This window comes from Staurois parvus, unplaced genomic scaffold (assembly GCF_062004578.1).
Source record: "Staurois parvus isolate SC_StPar_1 unplaced genomic scaffold, SC_StPar_1.0 ptg000401l, whole genome shotgun sequence".
In the NCBI taxonomy this organism is placed as follows: Eukaryota; Metazoa; Chordata; class Amphibia; order Anura; family Ranidae; genus Staurois; species Staurois parvus.
In genome coordinates, this window is record NW_028318197.1 from 7,290,380 (window position 1) to 7,304,921 (window position 14,542).

Here is a 14,542-nt window from a genome sequence, read left to right on the forward strand (position 1 = left end):
AATGCTCAAGCCTTTCCATTGCACCCACTCTTAGAGCAGGTGGTATATGCTGATTAGGGTCACCCAGATATAGTATTTGTTGCTCCCAAGATGTTTTCCCTGCTGTATCCCATGTAGGAAAACTTTTGAAGAAATGGAGCATGCCAGTGGTTGACTCTAAGCCCTGTTTGTGAAGGGATGCCCCCACTTGTATGGGTAGTGGGGGAGGCTTTTGCAGTTTTTAAGTGCCTGGGAAGAGGTGATCCAGTACAAGTGGGTCATTTCCATGATTTCTCAGGGGTGCAGACTGGAGGTTTTGGGTTCTTCCCCCTCCCCATTTTTTAAAAGTCCAGTGTACCCACAAACCAGCTGAAGATAAATTCTTTATTTCAAACTCTTGATTGATTGCTGTCCCAAGGAGTAATTGTGGAAGTGCCGTCAAGTGAGAGGTTTAGGGGCTTCTACTGGAACCTGTTCACGATTCCAAAACCAAATGGAGATGTGAGTCCTATTCTAGGTCTCAATGCTCTGAACTGATTTCTATTTGTTCATTAGTTTCGGATAAAATCAGTCCGCTCAGTTGCAGCCTCACTGCAGATAAAGGATTTTGGGCAGTGTGTATCCAGAACAAGGAACCCACTCGTATTTGACGTAACTGCTCTGATGACTTCTTGGGATCAGTTCTCCCCAATTTATGACCCCCCCCCCCCGATTCAGCTCCTGCTGTGCCTTTTGCACAGGATATGGGAGGAGGTAACATCGGTGATCTTGGTATCCCCGGCCTGGCCCAGGGAGGGCTTGGTACACAGATATAGTAAAACTAGCTGTGGAGGGTCAACGGTCTCTTCCAGTTTGGCCGGACCTACTGTCTCAGGGCCCAATATGGCATCCTGCTCTACAGTCGCTAAATTCAACAGTGTGGCTATTGAAGCTCAGGATCTTGAAGAACCGAGGGGGTCTTGGGTTTTTTGATTGCAATCACTTCGATAAGAAGGGTGTTGGAGCTGGAGGCTTTCTTGTAAGGAGCTATTTTTAATCCTACACCATGATAAGGTGGTGTGGCACCCTTTCAGGTAAGAGCTTGCCTAAAGTGGTTTCTAGCTTTCATTTGAATTGGACATGTCCTACCCTCCCTTTTTTTTTTTTTATGAATGAATACTCATTCACCAGGAAAGAAATTACTGCATTCTTTGGATGTAGTGTGAGCTGTTAGAGTCTATCTGAGAAGATCGGCACAAATCAGAAGATCCAATTCCTTGTTTGTGCTACAAGAAGGGCCCAGGAAAGAGCAAATGGCATCCAAGGCAACTAATGACAACGTCCCACCCTTTCTGTTAAGAGCACACTACCAGAAGTGTGAGTACTTCTTGGGCAAGCCGCCATCAGGTGTCGGTGGTTTGCAAGGCTGCTACCTGGTCTTCAGTGCATACATTCACCAAGTGGATGTTAGAGCTACAGAGGATGCTGCTTTTGGCTGCAGTGTGTTACGGGTGGCAGAGTAGGTCCTCGGGCTGATAATGGAGTCTGGGATTGGTGTCTCCCTCCCCTCAAATGTACTGGTTTAGGACATCCCAGATAGTCATGATTATAACCTGCTCTGTGTTCTGTGATGTATTTTTGTTTCTACATACTTACTGTAAAATTCACTTCTTGGAGTACATCATGGAACACAGCAGTCCCTGCCCTCTTTCTGGAGTTCATTGCTTGCTACAAAACTGAGATAATTCCTGTGTAGGAGGGGTTATATAGGAGAGGACTTCTTGTCTGTTTTCGTCTGCCAGTGTCCATTCACCTATAGGTGGCACATAACCCGGATAGTAATGATTATAGCCTGCTCTATGTCCTGTGATGTATTCCAAGAAATGGATTTTACTGCTAAGTATGTAGAAAAAAATCCAATTTTGTTAAATACCCTTCTTTGCATATATAGTAGTGATCCTGGTTTTCAGGCAATGCAGATTTCTAACAGACTGGGTAGAACAGTGGCTAAGTGGTTAGCGCTTCACCTAGCAGCACTAAGGTTGTCTGTTTGAATTCCAACCACGGAACTACCTGCCTGGAGTTTGCATGTTCTCTTTGTGATGTTGTGAGTTTTCTCTGGTTTCCTTCCACACTCCAAAGACATGCTGGTAGGTTAGTTGGCTCCTGTCTAAATTGGCTCTAGTATGTATATGTATGAATGTGAGTTTGGTACCTTAGATTGTAATCTCTTTGAGGGCAGGGACTGATCTAAATGTGCAATATATTTTTATTTGGTGCATACATTGACAGCGCTATATAAGTACCTAATAATGAATGAATGACTCTATCCATAGAATATTCGCAGGTGAAATCAGAAAAATTTGGAGTCTTCTTTTGAAATGTTGAGAAGCACATTCTGGTGTCCCCCTTCTTGTAAGCATTTCAGATCTGTAGAACTACACTGATATACCAGTTTGGTTTAGGAGGTGGAAACATTGTAAGATATCTGTTTATTATAACTATAAATGAATTTGAATTTATATTTGTTTATATTGCCAACTTGCGTGTAGGTATAAAATGAATCAGCGTATGACCTATTTCCACAGGTAGAGAAGCTGATACAAGAGCATCTGAATGAAATGGGGATCAGTGAGGAGCAATTTCAAGAGGCATGCACAGCACCATTCGCTCATTCTCCAGAAGTTAAGGTGACCTTCTTCTTTTGATTAATCACCATCATCATGTTTGCAATCAAATGTACTACTCTCCATTTTTAGATCAGTTGTCATCTGTAACCAGCATAGCTGGCAATTCTTGTTCAGTATATGACAGGCCAAGTATACCCATAAATATTAGATAAGGACATTGATTGCACTATTTTCCTATGGCTTGAAACCACCATGATAAGCACCGTGTGTGGCTGTCTATGCTATTGGTATATGACAGACCGTGCTGATGGGTAAATCTTGGGAAAATACAGATTAGATCATGTTCTATGGCCATCCACCATCTGCAAAAGAAAATTTGTTGTATTTTAATAAGCACTCCAGTCACTTAACAATATTTCCCTTGCAGTAAACATACATATATACAGTATGCTTGTATCATATACATTAGATGCTTTCAGTGCTAACTGCAATAAGTTCATGTTTAATAAAACGCCTACCTACTAGTTAATGGAATTTTTCCTCTAAAGAGGTTTGCTGGGGTATCTGCTGATGTCTGTTAGAGGCCCTTGAACATAAAATCATCACCCAGTCCTGTTTTTTTTTTTTTTTTATATTTTCTTATAACGATTGTCTAATATGAACAAGTTTTCTAACAAGAACTTATCTGACCTTTAAAATGTAATAAAAGATCCTGCCTAAGAGCAGACACCACAATATGTTTACTATTATTACGGTACTCTTTTTACCCAAAACACATTCTCTGTGTGCCTCTCAGAAACCTGCCATCTCCTCTCAATTCTTTGTGTTGTAGGAACAGAAGAGAGGGACATTTTTCTTATCAGGGATTCTAAGCATTCTTTTTTCTATCCCAAACCAAACAATTAGTGGCTTCATTAGATGTAAAGTAAGAATATTAAAGTGGTTTTAAAGGCTGAAGGTTGTTTACCTAATGCATTCTCTGCATGAAGGTAAAAAACGTTTAGTATGTAGCTCTCCACCTGCCCCCCTTTATACTTGCCTGAGCCCCACCTCGATCCAGCGATGTGCATGAGAGCAGAGGTTCTCCTGGCTCTTTTCTCCAAATTGGCTCAGAGACAGCAACAAGAGCCATTAGCTCCCCCTGCTATCAATCATAGTCCGTGAGAAGGGGGGGGTTACGGGGTTGTGTCGATGGACACATAGAACCGGCTTGGGAGCAAGCATGCACAAGTGCCCCCATAGCTTGCTATGAGGGCACTCAATAAAATAGGAGAGCCAGGAGCGCCAGTAGGGGACCTGTTAAGGATTGGAGCTGCTCTGTGCAGAACCATTGCACAGAGCAGGTAAGTGTAACGTGTTTTTTATTTTTATCTTTTTAGTATCACTTTAATTGTTCTAATATATAGTCTGTTTGACATTACATGAAATAAAATATTTAGAATTCTTTGTAGTGTATTGTAGATTTATTTTGTGGCCTGCAGTTAAAAGGAATGAAAAACATACAGTATGCATGCATGCTTTCAAAGTGTGCCATAATTCTTTACGGAAAGTCTTTGCCAGGGAGAGGATAATGTAGATTAGGAGATAATACAATTGTAATCTGTCCATTGACCTTACTTACGTTAATCTACAGAAAGGATGCTTTGTGACGTTCTGTTTTTGATTTACTTTTAGACAAGTTATGAGTGATGTACTGGAAATTACAGTAAATTTAACATTTGTTACCTCATCAAGAAAAAGTATTTTTACACCATAATATCTATAGAACATTATTTTATCCGCTGTAATAGGTTTACACGCTAAAGTGGAACATTTTTTTTTAATTCACGCTTCACATAAACCAACATAGTGAATGTAAGTATAACCAAGTCACATCTTTATTTTGACTATAAAGATTTTTTTATTCTCATTCATTCATGAACACGGGATGTGTTGATGACAAATCCTTTTTTTTTTTTTTTTTAAACAATAAAAAAAGATGTCATACCTACCTGCTCTGTGCAACAATATTGCACAGAGTGACGGTTATCTCTTCGTCTGGAGTAGGCATATCCCTGGTTCTGCTCCTGCTTGCAATGTATAACTTAGTTTTTCAAGCCTTTTCTGCTGTTCATTTACAGTGACTTTGGTTACCTCCAGCTGTTTTGACCCTCATGTGCTTCCAGCTGTCCGTGTTTCATGAGTACCTGAGGACTTGCCTCTTACCCTGAACCTTACATTGCCTAACTGCCACATGCTCGCAACATGTCTGATTCTGGACACGGGGGACAGTCCTGCTGTAATGAGTGCCTAAGCTCATACTCTGCTAATGGCTGCTTGCAACTTGCCCACTGATGGGGTCAACATTAGCCGTCTGGAATTACAGTATGTTGCCCTCTGCTCCTAGTGTCGATTCTGTCATTAAAGTCCTCCTTAGCTCTGGTAAGGCTGTTTCCTTGGACCTGAGGTTTTTACTACAGTCATGAAAGATGTTCTGGCCTGAATCACCCAGACTCTGACTATAATTTTTATTTCTGATTTACCCATGGCCTTGATGGCTTCTGAGCAATCAGCCACTAAGACTTTGATTTTGAGTCTCTACAGGCTTTGGCTGATGAGCTTGCCCCTGAAGAATCGTAATAAACTATTATTTCCAACCATTTCAGTTCTTATAAATGTGGTGCATACCACTCTGAAACTAGAGGATCTGTCTGTTGCTTTTACTAGTGCTGTTTCCAGTCTTGGGTCCCTTAAGGCTTATAAAGCCACAAAGACTTTTACATTACACCTGCTGTTCCAGGTCTTTGTGCACAGAAATTGACAAGCTGTTTGCTCCCTCCCAAGCACTTATTAGCCTAGTACCCCTTTGGGGAGGATTTTGTACAAAAGGTCTATGTCTAGTGTGGATCCAGCATTATCCTACTTTAACAAAGCAACAACAATACCAGTGAATGATGTACCTGTCTTTAAGGACCCAACCAATAAAAAAAGGCCTATCTAGAACACTGTTCTTGCTGGCAGGTCCTGCTCTTCACCCCATCCTGGCTGTGACTTTGCCAAACCATGGCTAACTAGTCACAATCTACCCACAAGGTCTGGAGCTCAAAGGCTGTCAAATCCTTAGACTGGCTTTCCACAGCATAAAAGTGAGCCCCCACTTTCCGAGTGGGGGACATTTGTCAACCTTTGTAGACACTTGGACAGTTTGCATCTAAAATGCTTAAGTGCAGGAGGTGGTATTCCAAGGATACAAAATGGGAGTTTTTCTCCATGCTCCCTTCTCTGTTTCTCACCTCCAACCTTCCTGTGTCACTTCACAGATTAACAGATCTCCATCCAACCTTCTCAGATCTTCTGGACCAAGAAGTCACAATTTCAAGAATTTTACTCGAACCTATTCACCGTTGTCAAACCAAAAGGCAAGCATCCTTATCCTCAAAACACTGAATGTCTTCATTCAAACCTAGAAATTGCTCCTGGACTTCACCAGCTATGTCATTGTCTGTTTTTGAGCAGGGAGACTTTCTGGATTCTGTGGATATCAAGCACCCATATCCTGCATGTTCCCATCTTTCCAGTGCATGAACATTTCCTTTTTGTTGTGTGGCCTCTATACTACCAATTTGTGGCCTTGTTCTTCGATGTTTCATCTTTGGGTGCACCAGGGTGTTGACCCTAGTATTAGCCCTGTTGTGCTCTTGTGTCATCCCTACTATGAGATACTTAGACCACCTCCTGTTGAGGGAACAGTCAGCTCAGGCTCTGTCGGACAACATGGCTTTGACTGTCCAGACATTACAGTGGTTCAGATGGATCCCCAACTGTCAGAAATTGCCACTGGAACCAAGTCATCATTTGGAGTGTTTGGGTCTGGTCCTGGATACAGCTCAGGTCAGAGTGTTTTTTCCACAGACTTCAGACTTTCTAGTCTCAGATTCAAGGAGTCCAGTACAGGTGTCATCCAGCTCTATGCTTTTGCATTAGAGTCCTACATCAAATAGTAGCCTTATTCGAAGGCAGTTTTACTTACCCAGTTTCACTACAGATCTCTGCTATGCAACATTCTGTTATTGTGGTACAAGTCAATTAAGTCCCTGGACCAGTAGGTTCACTTGGAAACTAGGACCAAGTTGTCCCTGGCTTGGTGGCTCAGGAATACTGCTCTGAAATTTGGGGAGGTCCTTCCTGCCCATTTTTTAGAAGATCCTGATGATGGATGGTAGCCTGCCAGGCTAGGAAGCAGTCCCTGGCACTATGTCAGTGCCAGGGGGTTTGGTCATCGGAGGAGCTTTGGCTCTCAATCCACATCCTGGAATTTCAAGGGATTTTGCTGTCTTGTTCTGTTGGAAGGTCATCCAGTCCTGATGTGGGTCGAACAGAGCCATGACAGTGGCATATATCAACCATCAAGTAAGAACCAGATGTCTCACAAGAGAGGGACATTGGTTTGGACCCTGTCCTGGGCAGAACTTTTCATTCCAGGCAGAGACCATTGGCAGGCTGACTTCCTTAGCCTGCAGAGCCTGGAACCATTGGAATGATCCCTACACCTTGACGTGTTTTGGGACCTGTGACTATGTGCTGGACTGATCCAGGAACAGAAATTATTTAATGGAAGCAGTGGATGCTTTGGTGGCTCTGTAAGATAAGAACACCCTAATTTGTCTTTCCTCCTTCCTTGTCTGCTTTGCAGGATCAAGATGGAGGGCATTCCTGTAATCCTCATTTTATCAGACTGACCCTAACAGATGAGGTATTCTTACCTGAGACTCCTGGCAGACACTTATTGGCTCTTTCAAATTGTCAAGATTTTTTGTCTGAAGAACTGATTTACCATCCTGCTTCATGGTCGCTGGCTTTAACAGAAGAGGAGACTTAAAGAACTTAATATGTACAGTCTTGAGGAAATAAGGGAACATAGGGACCTCATTGAAACTTTTAAATACCTAACGGGTGTGAGTAAGGTTAAGAAGGACAGTATTTTCAATATAAAGTTAGATCAAGGACATGGGGACCTGACCTAAAACTAATCTTAGAAAGTATTTTGGGGCAGACTTGGTGTATTTTCTGCTGTCACTCTACTCTTTTATAACTGACAGTCATCCTTCAAGGAACCCTTTTCTAGTTTTATATAGGAACAAGGTGGCGTTGAGGCCCTTAGTATGGGCACTTGGCTTTGTGTTTCTTGTGTGGCACTTTCCAGACCTGCAAGTGTTGGTCAAAGTTGGCCATGAAGCGCTTTCTATGGCCGCTCTTTCCTGCCATTCAGCATTGAGGAAGCAACTTGCTGCTGCTGCTGCTACTACTCCTGGCTGCTACATGTGGAATACTCCTTGGTTAGTCTGTACTGCCTGCTTACAATGACGTGATCATCTTCAGTCACCTTATTCTACACCTGCTACCCAAGCATTCGGGCTTCCAGGCATCTGAGGCCTATCCTGAGCTACATTGCCTTCTGCTTTGTGATGCAACGTGTCTAATTCTAAGCACATGGGTAACAGTCCTGCTGTACCGGATGCCTCTAGCTCACATTCCCTTAACATTTCTGGTGCTGCCCGCAGTGTGCCCCCCTGGGGTGCTTGATACTAATGGCCTGCAATTTTGCCCTCTGCTGGAGTCTTCCTTAGCTCCATTGGGTGTGGCCACCTCCTCTGCTTTATCCAAGGAGCGTTTTACTGCAGCTTTGATGGCCTGTGAGCTTTCAATCACCAAGACTCTGATGCTGATTCTCTTCCAAGTTACTGACCGATGAGCCTACACCTGAGGAATCTCAGACTTCTGCAATTATTTTCAAACTCAAGAGACTGTTTTCAGCTCTTATTGATGAGCTATGCACCACTTTAATACTCTAGGAACAGCCCCTTGCATCCACCAGTGCTTTCCCAATTCTGGGCTCCTAAGGCCGCTAACACCTTTTCACTGCACCCAGTGCTTGCAGTCTTCCTTTTCTCGAGAATAATAAAATCCTGACAAGCTCTTTGTACCTTCCAAGCATCTACCAGCTTTGTACCTGCTTGAGTGGAATGGGTTCTGGCATAAAATAAAGCCCTGCCCATCCAGACCTTGCAGAGCTTTGGGTGATTCCTAAATATCCAGAAGTTAACTTTTGTACCAACTCACCTCTTTGGAATACAGTATATGGGTCCAATTGCACACACAGTTGCAGTCAGCTTTTCTTCCACAGTCTCCATTGCTCCCAGATTCAGAATCTTATCCTAACTCTCTGCTTTTGCTTATGTTCCCATTGGCCCCATTTCTACTCCAGACACAGCATGCTATTGTCCAAGAACCAGTTAGTCTAGTCCTTTGGACAGACCTATTTGTCTGACTCCCAATAGTCTGTAACTTTTGGCATTTTGGTTGTCCCCGAAACATTGGACCTCTCTGCTGGAGGGTCAATCGATCCAGATTCAGTTGGACAATACCACAGTGGTGAAATACATCAACCATAATGCAGGAATTCTTAGTCTTGCCACTGCACAAGAGAAATAGCGGATCCTGTCCTGGGCAGAACTTCACATTTCTGCTTTGTCTGCTGTTTACTTCCAAGATGTAGACAATTGGCAGGAAGACTTCCTCAGCCTAGAAACTCGATCCAGGACAATGGTCCCTATACCTGGAGATGTTCAGGACCTTTGATGCAGATAGGAGAACATCGGATAAGTTGTTGTTCTAGACTGGCCCAGGCGGATGTGATATTAAGACGTATAGGAGTGAGAGAGAGAGAGAGAGAGAGAGAGAGAGAGTGTTTTGCCCCTTTACAAATCATTAGTAATACCTCAACTGGAATATGCAGCTCAGTTTCGGGCACCTTTTCACAAAAAGGTTATCGGAGAAATGAAAGTGCAGAGGAGGACAACCTTACTGATGAGGAGCTCAGCTATGAGGAAAGTTTAACTGAACTGAATTTATTTTCTCGTGATAAGAGGAAATTAGGGGTGATATGATCACCATGTATGAATACAGAAGTGTTCCATATAGTGAACTTTAGTGTTATTCACTTTCAGGTCATTACAAAGGACAATTGGGTACTCTTTATGTCTGAAAAGAGATTTAACCTCCACACACGGAAAGGCTTTGTCACAGTAAGAACTGTGAAAACGTGGAATAGACTCCCTCAGAAACTAGTTCTGGCCAGCTCAGTAGATTGTTTGTTTTAAAAAAGAGCTGGATGCCTTCCTAAATGCACAAAATGTAACAAGCTACTAACATTTAGAGGTAATCACACCAGGGATGGTTTATCCAGGGATTTTCCTAGTGCCTCCTAGGGGTAGAGGAGGGAAATTTTTATTTCCCTGCTGGAGCAAATTGCATCACACTTTTTTTGAGATGGGGGTGGTTTGCCTACCTCTGGATCAACTGTGGGAATAGGATAGTGTTGTATAGGATTGTTTTCTCTATTTGTCAAATTAGATGGACTTTTTTTTCAACTGGACTAACTATGTAATCTGGTAAGACTTCCGACCTACAGTTTTTTTATTTAGTAGTTTTGCCAGTCCAGTTTTTTTGTCCATTCCTACTCTAAGTGGCAGTAGAACACAAGGGTTAAGACTTCTTGTGCCCATCAATAGGCTCCAAGAACAGGATTTTACAGCAAATACAAAAATCCTATTTTTTCCTTTCCATGAATAGGAAATACTGCTGGTCTTGAGCTTCCAGTCTAGGCAGTCTAGATCACATTCTCTTGCTCCAGCATGCATTGGTAGGATTGTTAACATTTAGACTGGACTCTTAAACACAGATCTAAAAAAAAAAAAGTGGAGACTTCACATTAATAACATTTTTACATGTTCTATCAAAGAGAATTTGGGATTTTCCATTTTTAGAACAGATAGTGTTGTCAGGCATTGTCTATTATACTTGTGTTGGGACCAGAATAAATACCTAACTTGGTTGTTGCCATGCAAAGGTAGTGATTGGATATTGGGAGGTGGGTGCATGTAGAAGAGCACCTATGTGGTAATTTTTTTCCATTAAAGGAGCTTAGAAATATATTTCCTATATCCTTGTTAAAACCAGAGAACAACGGCTTACTATTGTACTAAATTATATATTGTTTCAGGCTTCTACCTCTTGTTTTTACTTGTAGAGTATGTTGCAACCTGTTTTCGCCATAGAAGATTTTGTAACTTTTAAAGAAATGATGCTACAGAAGAATATCGAACTACAGTTGCAAGCTATTCAAATAATTCAGAAAAGAAATGGTAAGGTTATGTTTTATTTCATGCGGTTATATAACTATCAGATGTATTTTAAATTGTAAATAGTATTGGCATCTAAATAGTTCTTCATAGCAGTCCAAGCACAGCAGAGGGGGCCACCACTCTCAGCCAATCAAGCTATATTGCAGAGATTATATTTTGATAATGAGAATACTGATGAGAGGATAAAGGGTAATGTGCAAAAGCATGACTTGATTTCTGCCCTACTGCTGTCGAACTAATTGTTTACTCAGCAGGTTGGGAAGTATTCTTGACAAAGTTGACTCCCCACCCACCTGTAAATTCTGGCACTCAGTTTGCCAAATCCTCAGACAAGCCTTCCTTGACATTAAGGTGTACCCCCACTTTAAAGGGTGAAGGATATTTGTCAGTCTTTCCAGACACTTGTACAGCTTGCATCTCAGACGCTTGGGAGCAGAAGGTGGTATTCCAGGAATACAAGCTGGAGGTTCGCCTTCAGCTCCGTCCTCAGTTTCTCATCTTTCTGTATCACCCCACAGATTAGCAGATTTCCACTGAACTCTCTTGGGTCTCCTGGACCAAGGGATCATTGCCTCAGTTTTCAAGGATTATACCGCAACCTCTTTATCATTCCTAAACAAAAGTGGGCATCCTCCCAATCTTGGATCTTGAAGCTCTGAATGTCTTCATTGGAGCCCAGAAATTTTACTTAGAATCTACCAGGTCTTACATCATCTCCCTTAACCATGGAGACTTTCTGGTTTCTGTGAACATCAAGGAAGTGCACCTATATATTTTCCCAGCACATCAGTATTTACTACATTTTGCTTTACTTTCCTACACTACTAGTTTGCGACTCTGCCCTTTGGTCTTTCCTCTACACCTCAGGTGTTCATCAAGGTGGCCCTAGTATTAGTCCTTTTGTGCTCCTGTGGCATCCCCATTGTGGAATACTTAAAACTACCTTATGCTGAGAGAACAATCAGTGTGGTCTCTGTCAGATAGTGTGTCTTTGACTGTTCAGATTTTACAGCAGTCCAGACAGATTCTGAACCTTCAGATTTTACAGCAGTCCAGGCAGATTCTGAACCTTCAAAAATCAGTGTTGGATCCAATTTATTGTTTGGAGTATCTGGATCTAGTTCTGGACCTAGCTCAGGCCAGAGTGATTCTTTTGCAGGAGAAACTTTAGACTCTCCAATCCCACATTCGAGGTCTCCAGCCCAGGAGTTGTCTAGCTCTCTGCTATTGCATGAGTCTTGGCCTGATGGTAGCATCCTTCGTGGCAGTCCCATTTGCCCTGTTTCACTCTGTGATGCAACATTCATTTTTCATTTTTGTGTAATGTTGTACGTCAGTCAAGTCTCTGGACAGACCAATTTGTTTACCACAGAGTACCAGGTTGCTCCTGACCTAATGACTCTGGAATCCAGCTCTGAAATTGGTGGACGTCCATCTGTACATTCTAGCCTGTTGGGCTGGGAAGGAGTTCCAGGTACCATGTTGGTTCAGGGGACTTGTTAGAGTAATTTTGTCTTCCAGTCAGCATCCTAGAGCTTTGGGTGAATTAGCTGTCAATGCAGTATTGGACCCTCTTGCTGCCAGGTCATCTGATCTGGATTCAATCAGACAATGTCATGGTGGTTGCTTACGCCAATTATCATTATCCTGTCCTAGGCAAATTTTCACAATCCCTCTTTGTCCACAATGTAGATATCAGGCATAGAGCATTGACAGAGATTGTCAAGATCTTTTGTCTTCAGGACCAATCTACCAACTTGCTTTGCAGTCGCTGTCTTTAATGGTGCCTGGATGTTGAAATCTAGGTTTTGAAAAATGGGTATCTTGGAATCTGATACCTATAATGCTAAAGAATAGCTACCCATGGCATACTTCACTTGGTCACTTGGGCTTCCACCCAAGGAGCTTCTTTGTAGGATAAATGCTCTCCTTCATGCTGATGAATCTAGACCAGCATTTGGCTCTTGGCACAATCAGGGGCAAGGTTTCTATCCTTTCAGTCTTGTTTCTAAGACTTTTGACCTCTTACTCCTTGTTTAGGATTTGTGCTATGTAGTTTCCCCTGTTCATTCCCCATGGGATCTAAATCTGGTTCCTGCTGCCCTTCAGAATTGCAGTTTGACCCCATTTGAGGATTCTCTCTACTCCTGCTCACAAGATGGTTTTTCCTTGTAACCATCACCTCTGTGAGGGGAGTGTCTTTACCTGCGTGCCTTCTTCTACATGGAACCCCTTCTGGTTTTGAATAGGGACAAGATGGTGCTTGGTGCCAGTTCTTCATTCTTGCCTAAGTTAGTCTTTCCCTTGCACCTCTGTCTAGCTCCAGATCATCAAAAGAAAATTGCCCACCATTGTCTGGATGTGTTTTGGGCTGTGAGGGTCTTATCTCTCAGCCTCTGCTTCCTTTTAGGAATCCCTTTTTGTAATCCCAGATGGAACCTGTAAGGATCCTCTGGCTTCTTGTTCCACTATCTCTAGATAGCTCAGACAGACCATAATCCAAGTTTATGGTCTCAAGTTCGGGTCTCAAGTTCTACCCTTTCTTGTCATTGCGCACTCAGTCTTTTTACTAAAATTTGTGCTTCTTGGGCTTTTTGGCACCAAGCAACTACTACTTAGATTTGCAAGACTGCCACCTGGTCTTTTGTTTATATCTTCTCGAAGTTCTACTAGGTAAATGTTTCAACCTAATCTGATGGAGCTTCAGGTGTAAAAGCCGTTCAGGCATCTGCTTGAACTGCTGGAAGTCCCCAGTCTTCCTGCTGATTTTTTTTTTGTGCCTGTTAGTGTTTTTATGTGTTGCCCAACCCTTAGTTGGCCTGCTTTTTTTTCTATTTTGTATTTATTGCAACAAAAATATCACACACACTAAACCCAACCTTGCGTATTTATAACAATAAAATGTTACTAATCCCACAACAGTAAAATCAGCCTGTATATGCAGTAAAGCATGCTTGTTATACTCGCTGTAGAACCTAAGGGGTTAATCCTTTCCATTGTGTAAAAACGCTGTTTGATCCTGTCTTCTCTTATCCTCCCCTTCTTCCATTGTCCCCCTCCTTTCTCCTGATAAGACATAATGTGTGGCGTCACTGTGCACATGTTCAGTTTGCTGTGTATTGCTAGAGAGGGCTTTCTTGGGAGAGTGCATGTGATCAGTACAGGGCCAATCAGCATTGTCCAGACAGAGGTCAGGGGTCCTGATCCTCCTAGAGCAAAATGAAAACTCCTCCTACAAGCTTTAACCAATGCTTGGCTGGACACTGACAGAAGCCACAAGACTGCTCTAACTGCTGATGAGAAAAGGAAAACTCATAACATGTTTGTGGCATCTTTCAGGTACCTGAAGCTGCTTCACTCAAATTTTTTTAAATCTCTGTCAATTGTTCTACTACTTTCCATAATTATATGGACAACCGTTAACCTCCATATTCCGTGGATGAGGTGAATTTTATTCTTTTGTGCAATCCATTTTCTAGTAGGAAATCATTCTACTAAGCCCCAATCTCTAATTAACATGGTTTTCCAGAACCCCTAAATTATGACGTTTCCCGTTTTTAATATTTTAGTTGATCCAAGACATATTGTGAGACTCAAATTGTGTTTGTTTTTCCAGCTGTTATCTGTCTTTAGTCAGCTTTACAGATGGCTCTTGAACGTTTTGAGCCTTCTCTGTTGCCATCAATTGAAGCACCCTTTCTTTGACTCCTTAAAATAAATCTGCCACAACTGATGGTGAATTGATGCACATAGTTTAAAACTGGGTGCTGT

General features: G+C 42.2%; 1 protein-coding gene across 2 annotated transcripts in view; it reads left to right on the top strand.

Annotated features, from left to right (window-relative positions):
* The window catches only part of CFAP36 (cilia and flagella associated protein 36), a 48,531-nt gene that overhangs the window by 19,275 nt on the left and 14,714 nt on the right, over positions 1-14,542 (top strand). For both annotated transcript variants that reach the window (XM_089686546.1, XM_089686545.1), the window contains exons 3-4: positions 2,547-2,648; positions 10,657-10,771. In XM_089686546.1, coding sequence (XP_089542672.1) covers positions 2,547-2,648; positions 10,657-10,771 — 217 coding nt within the window. The remainder of the gene's footprint in view (positions 1-2,546; positions 2,649-10,656; positions 10,772-14,542) is intronic.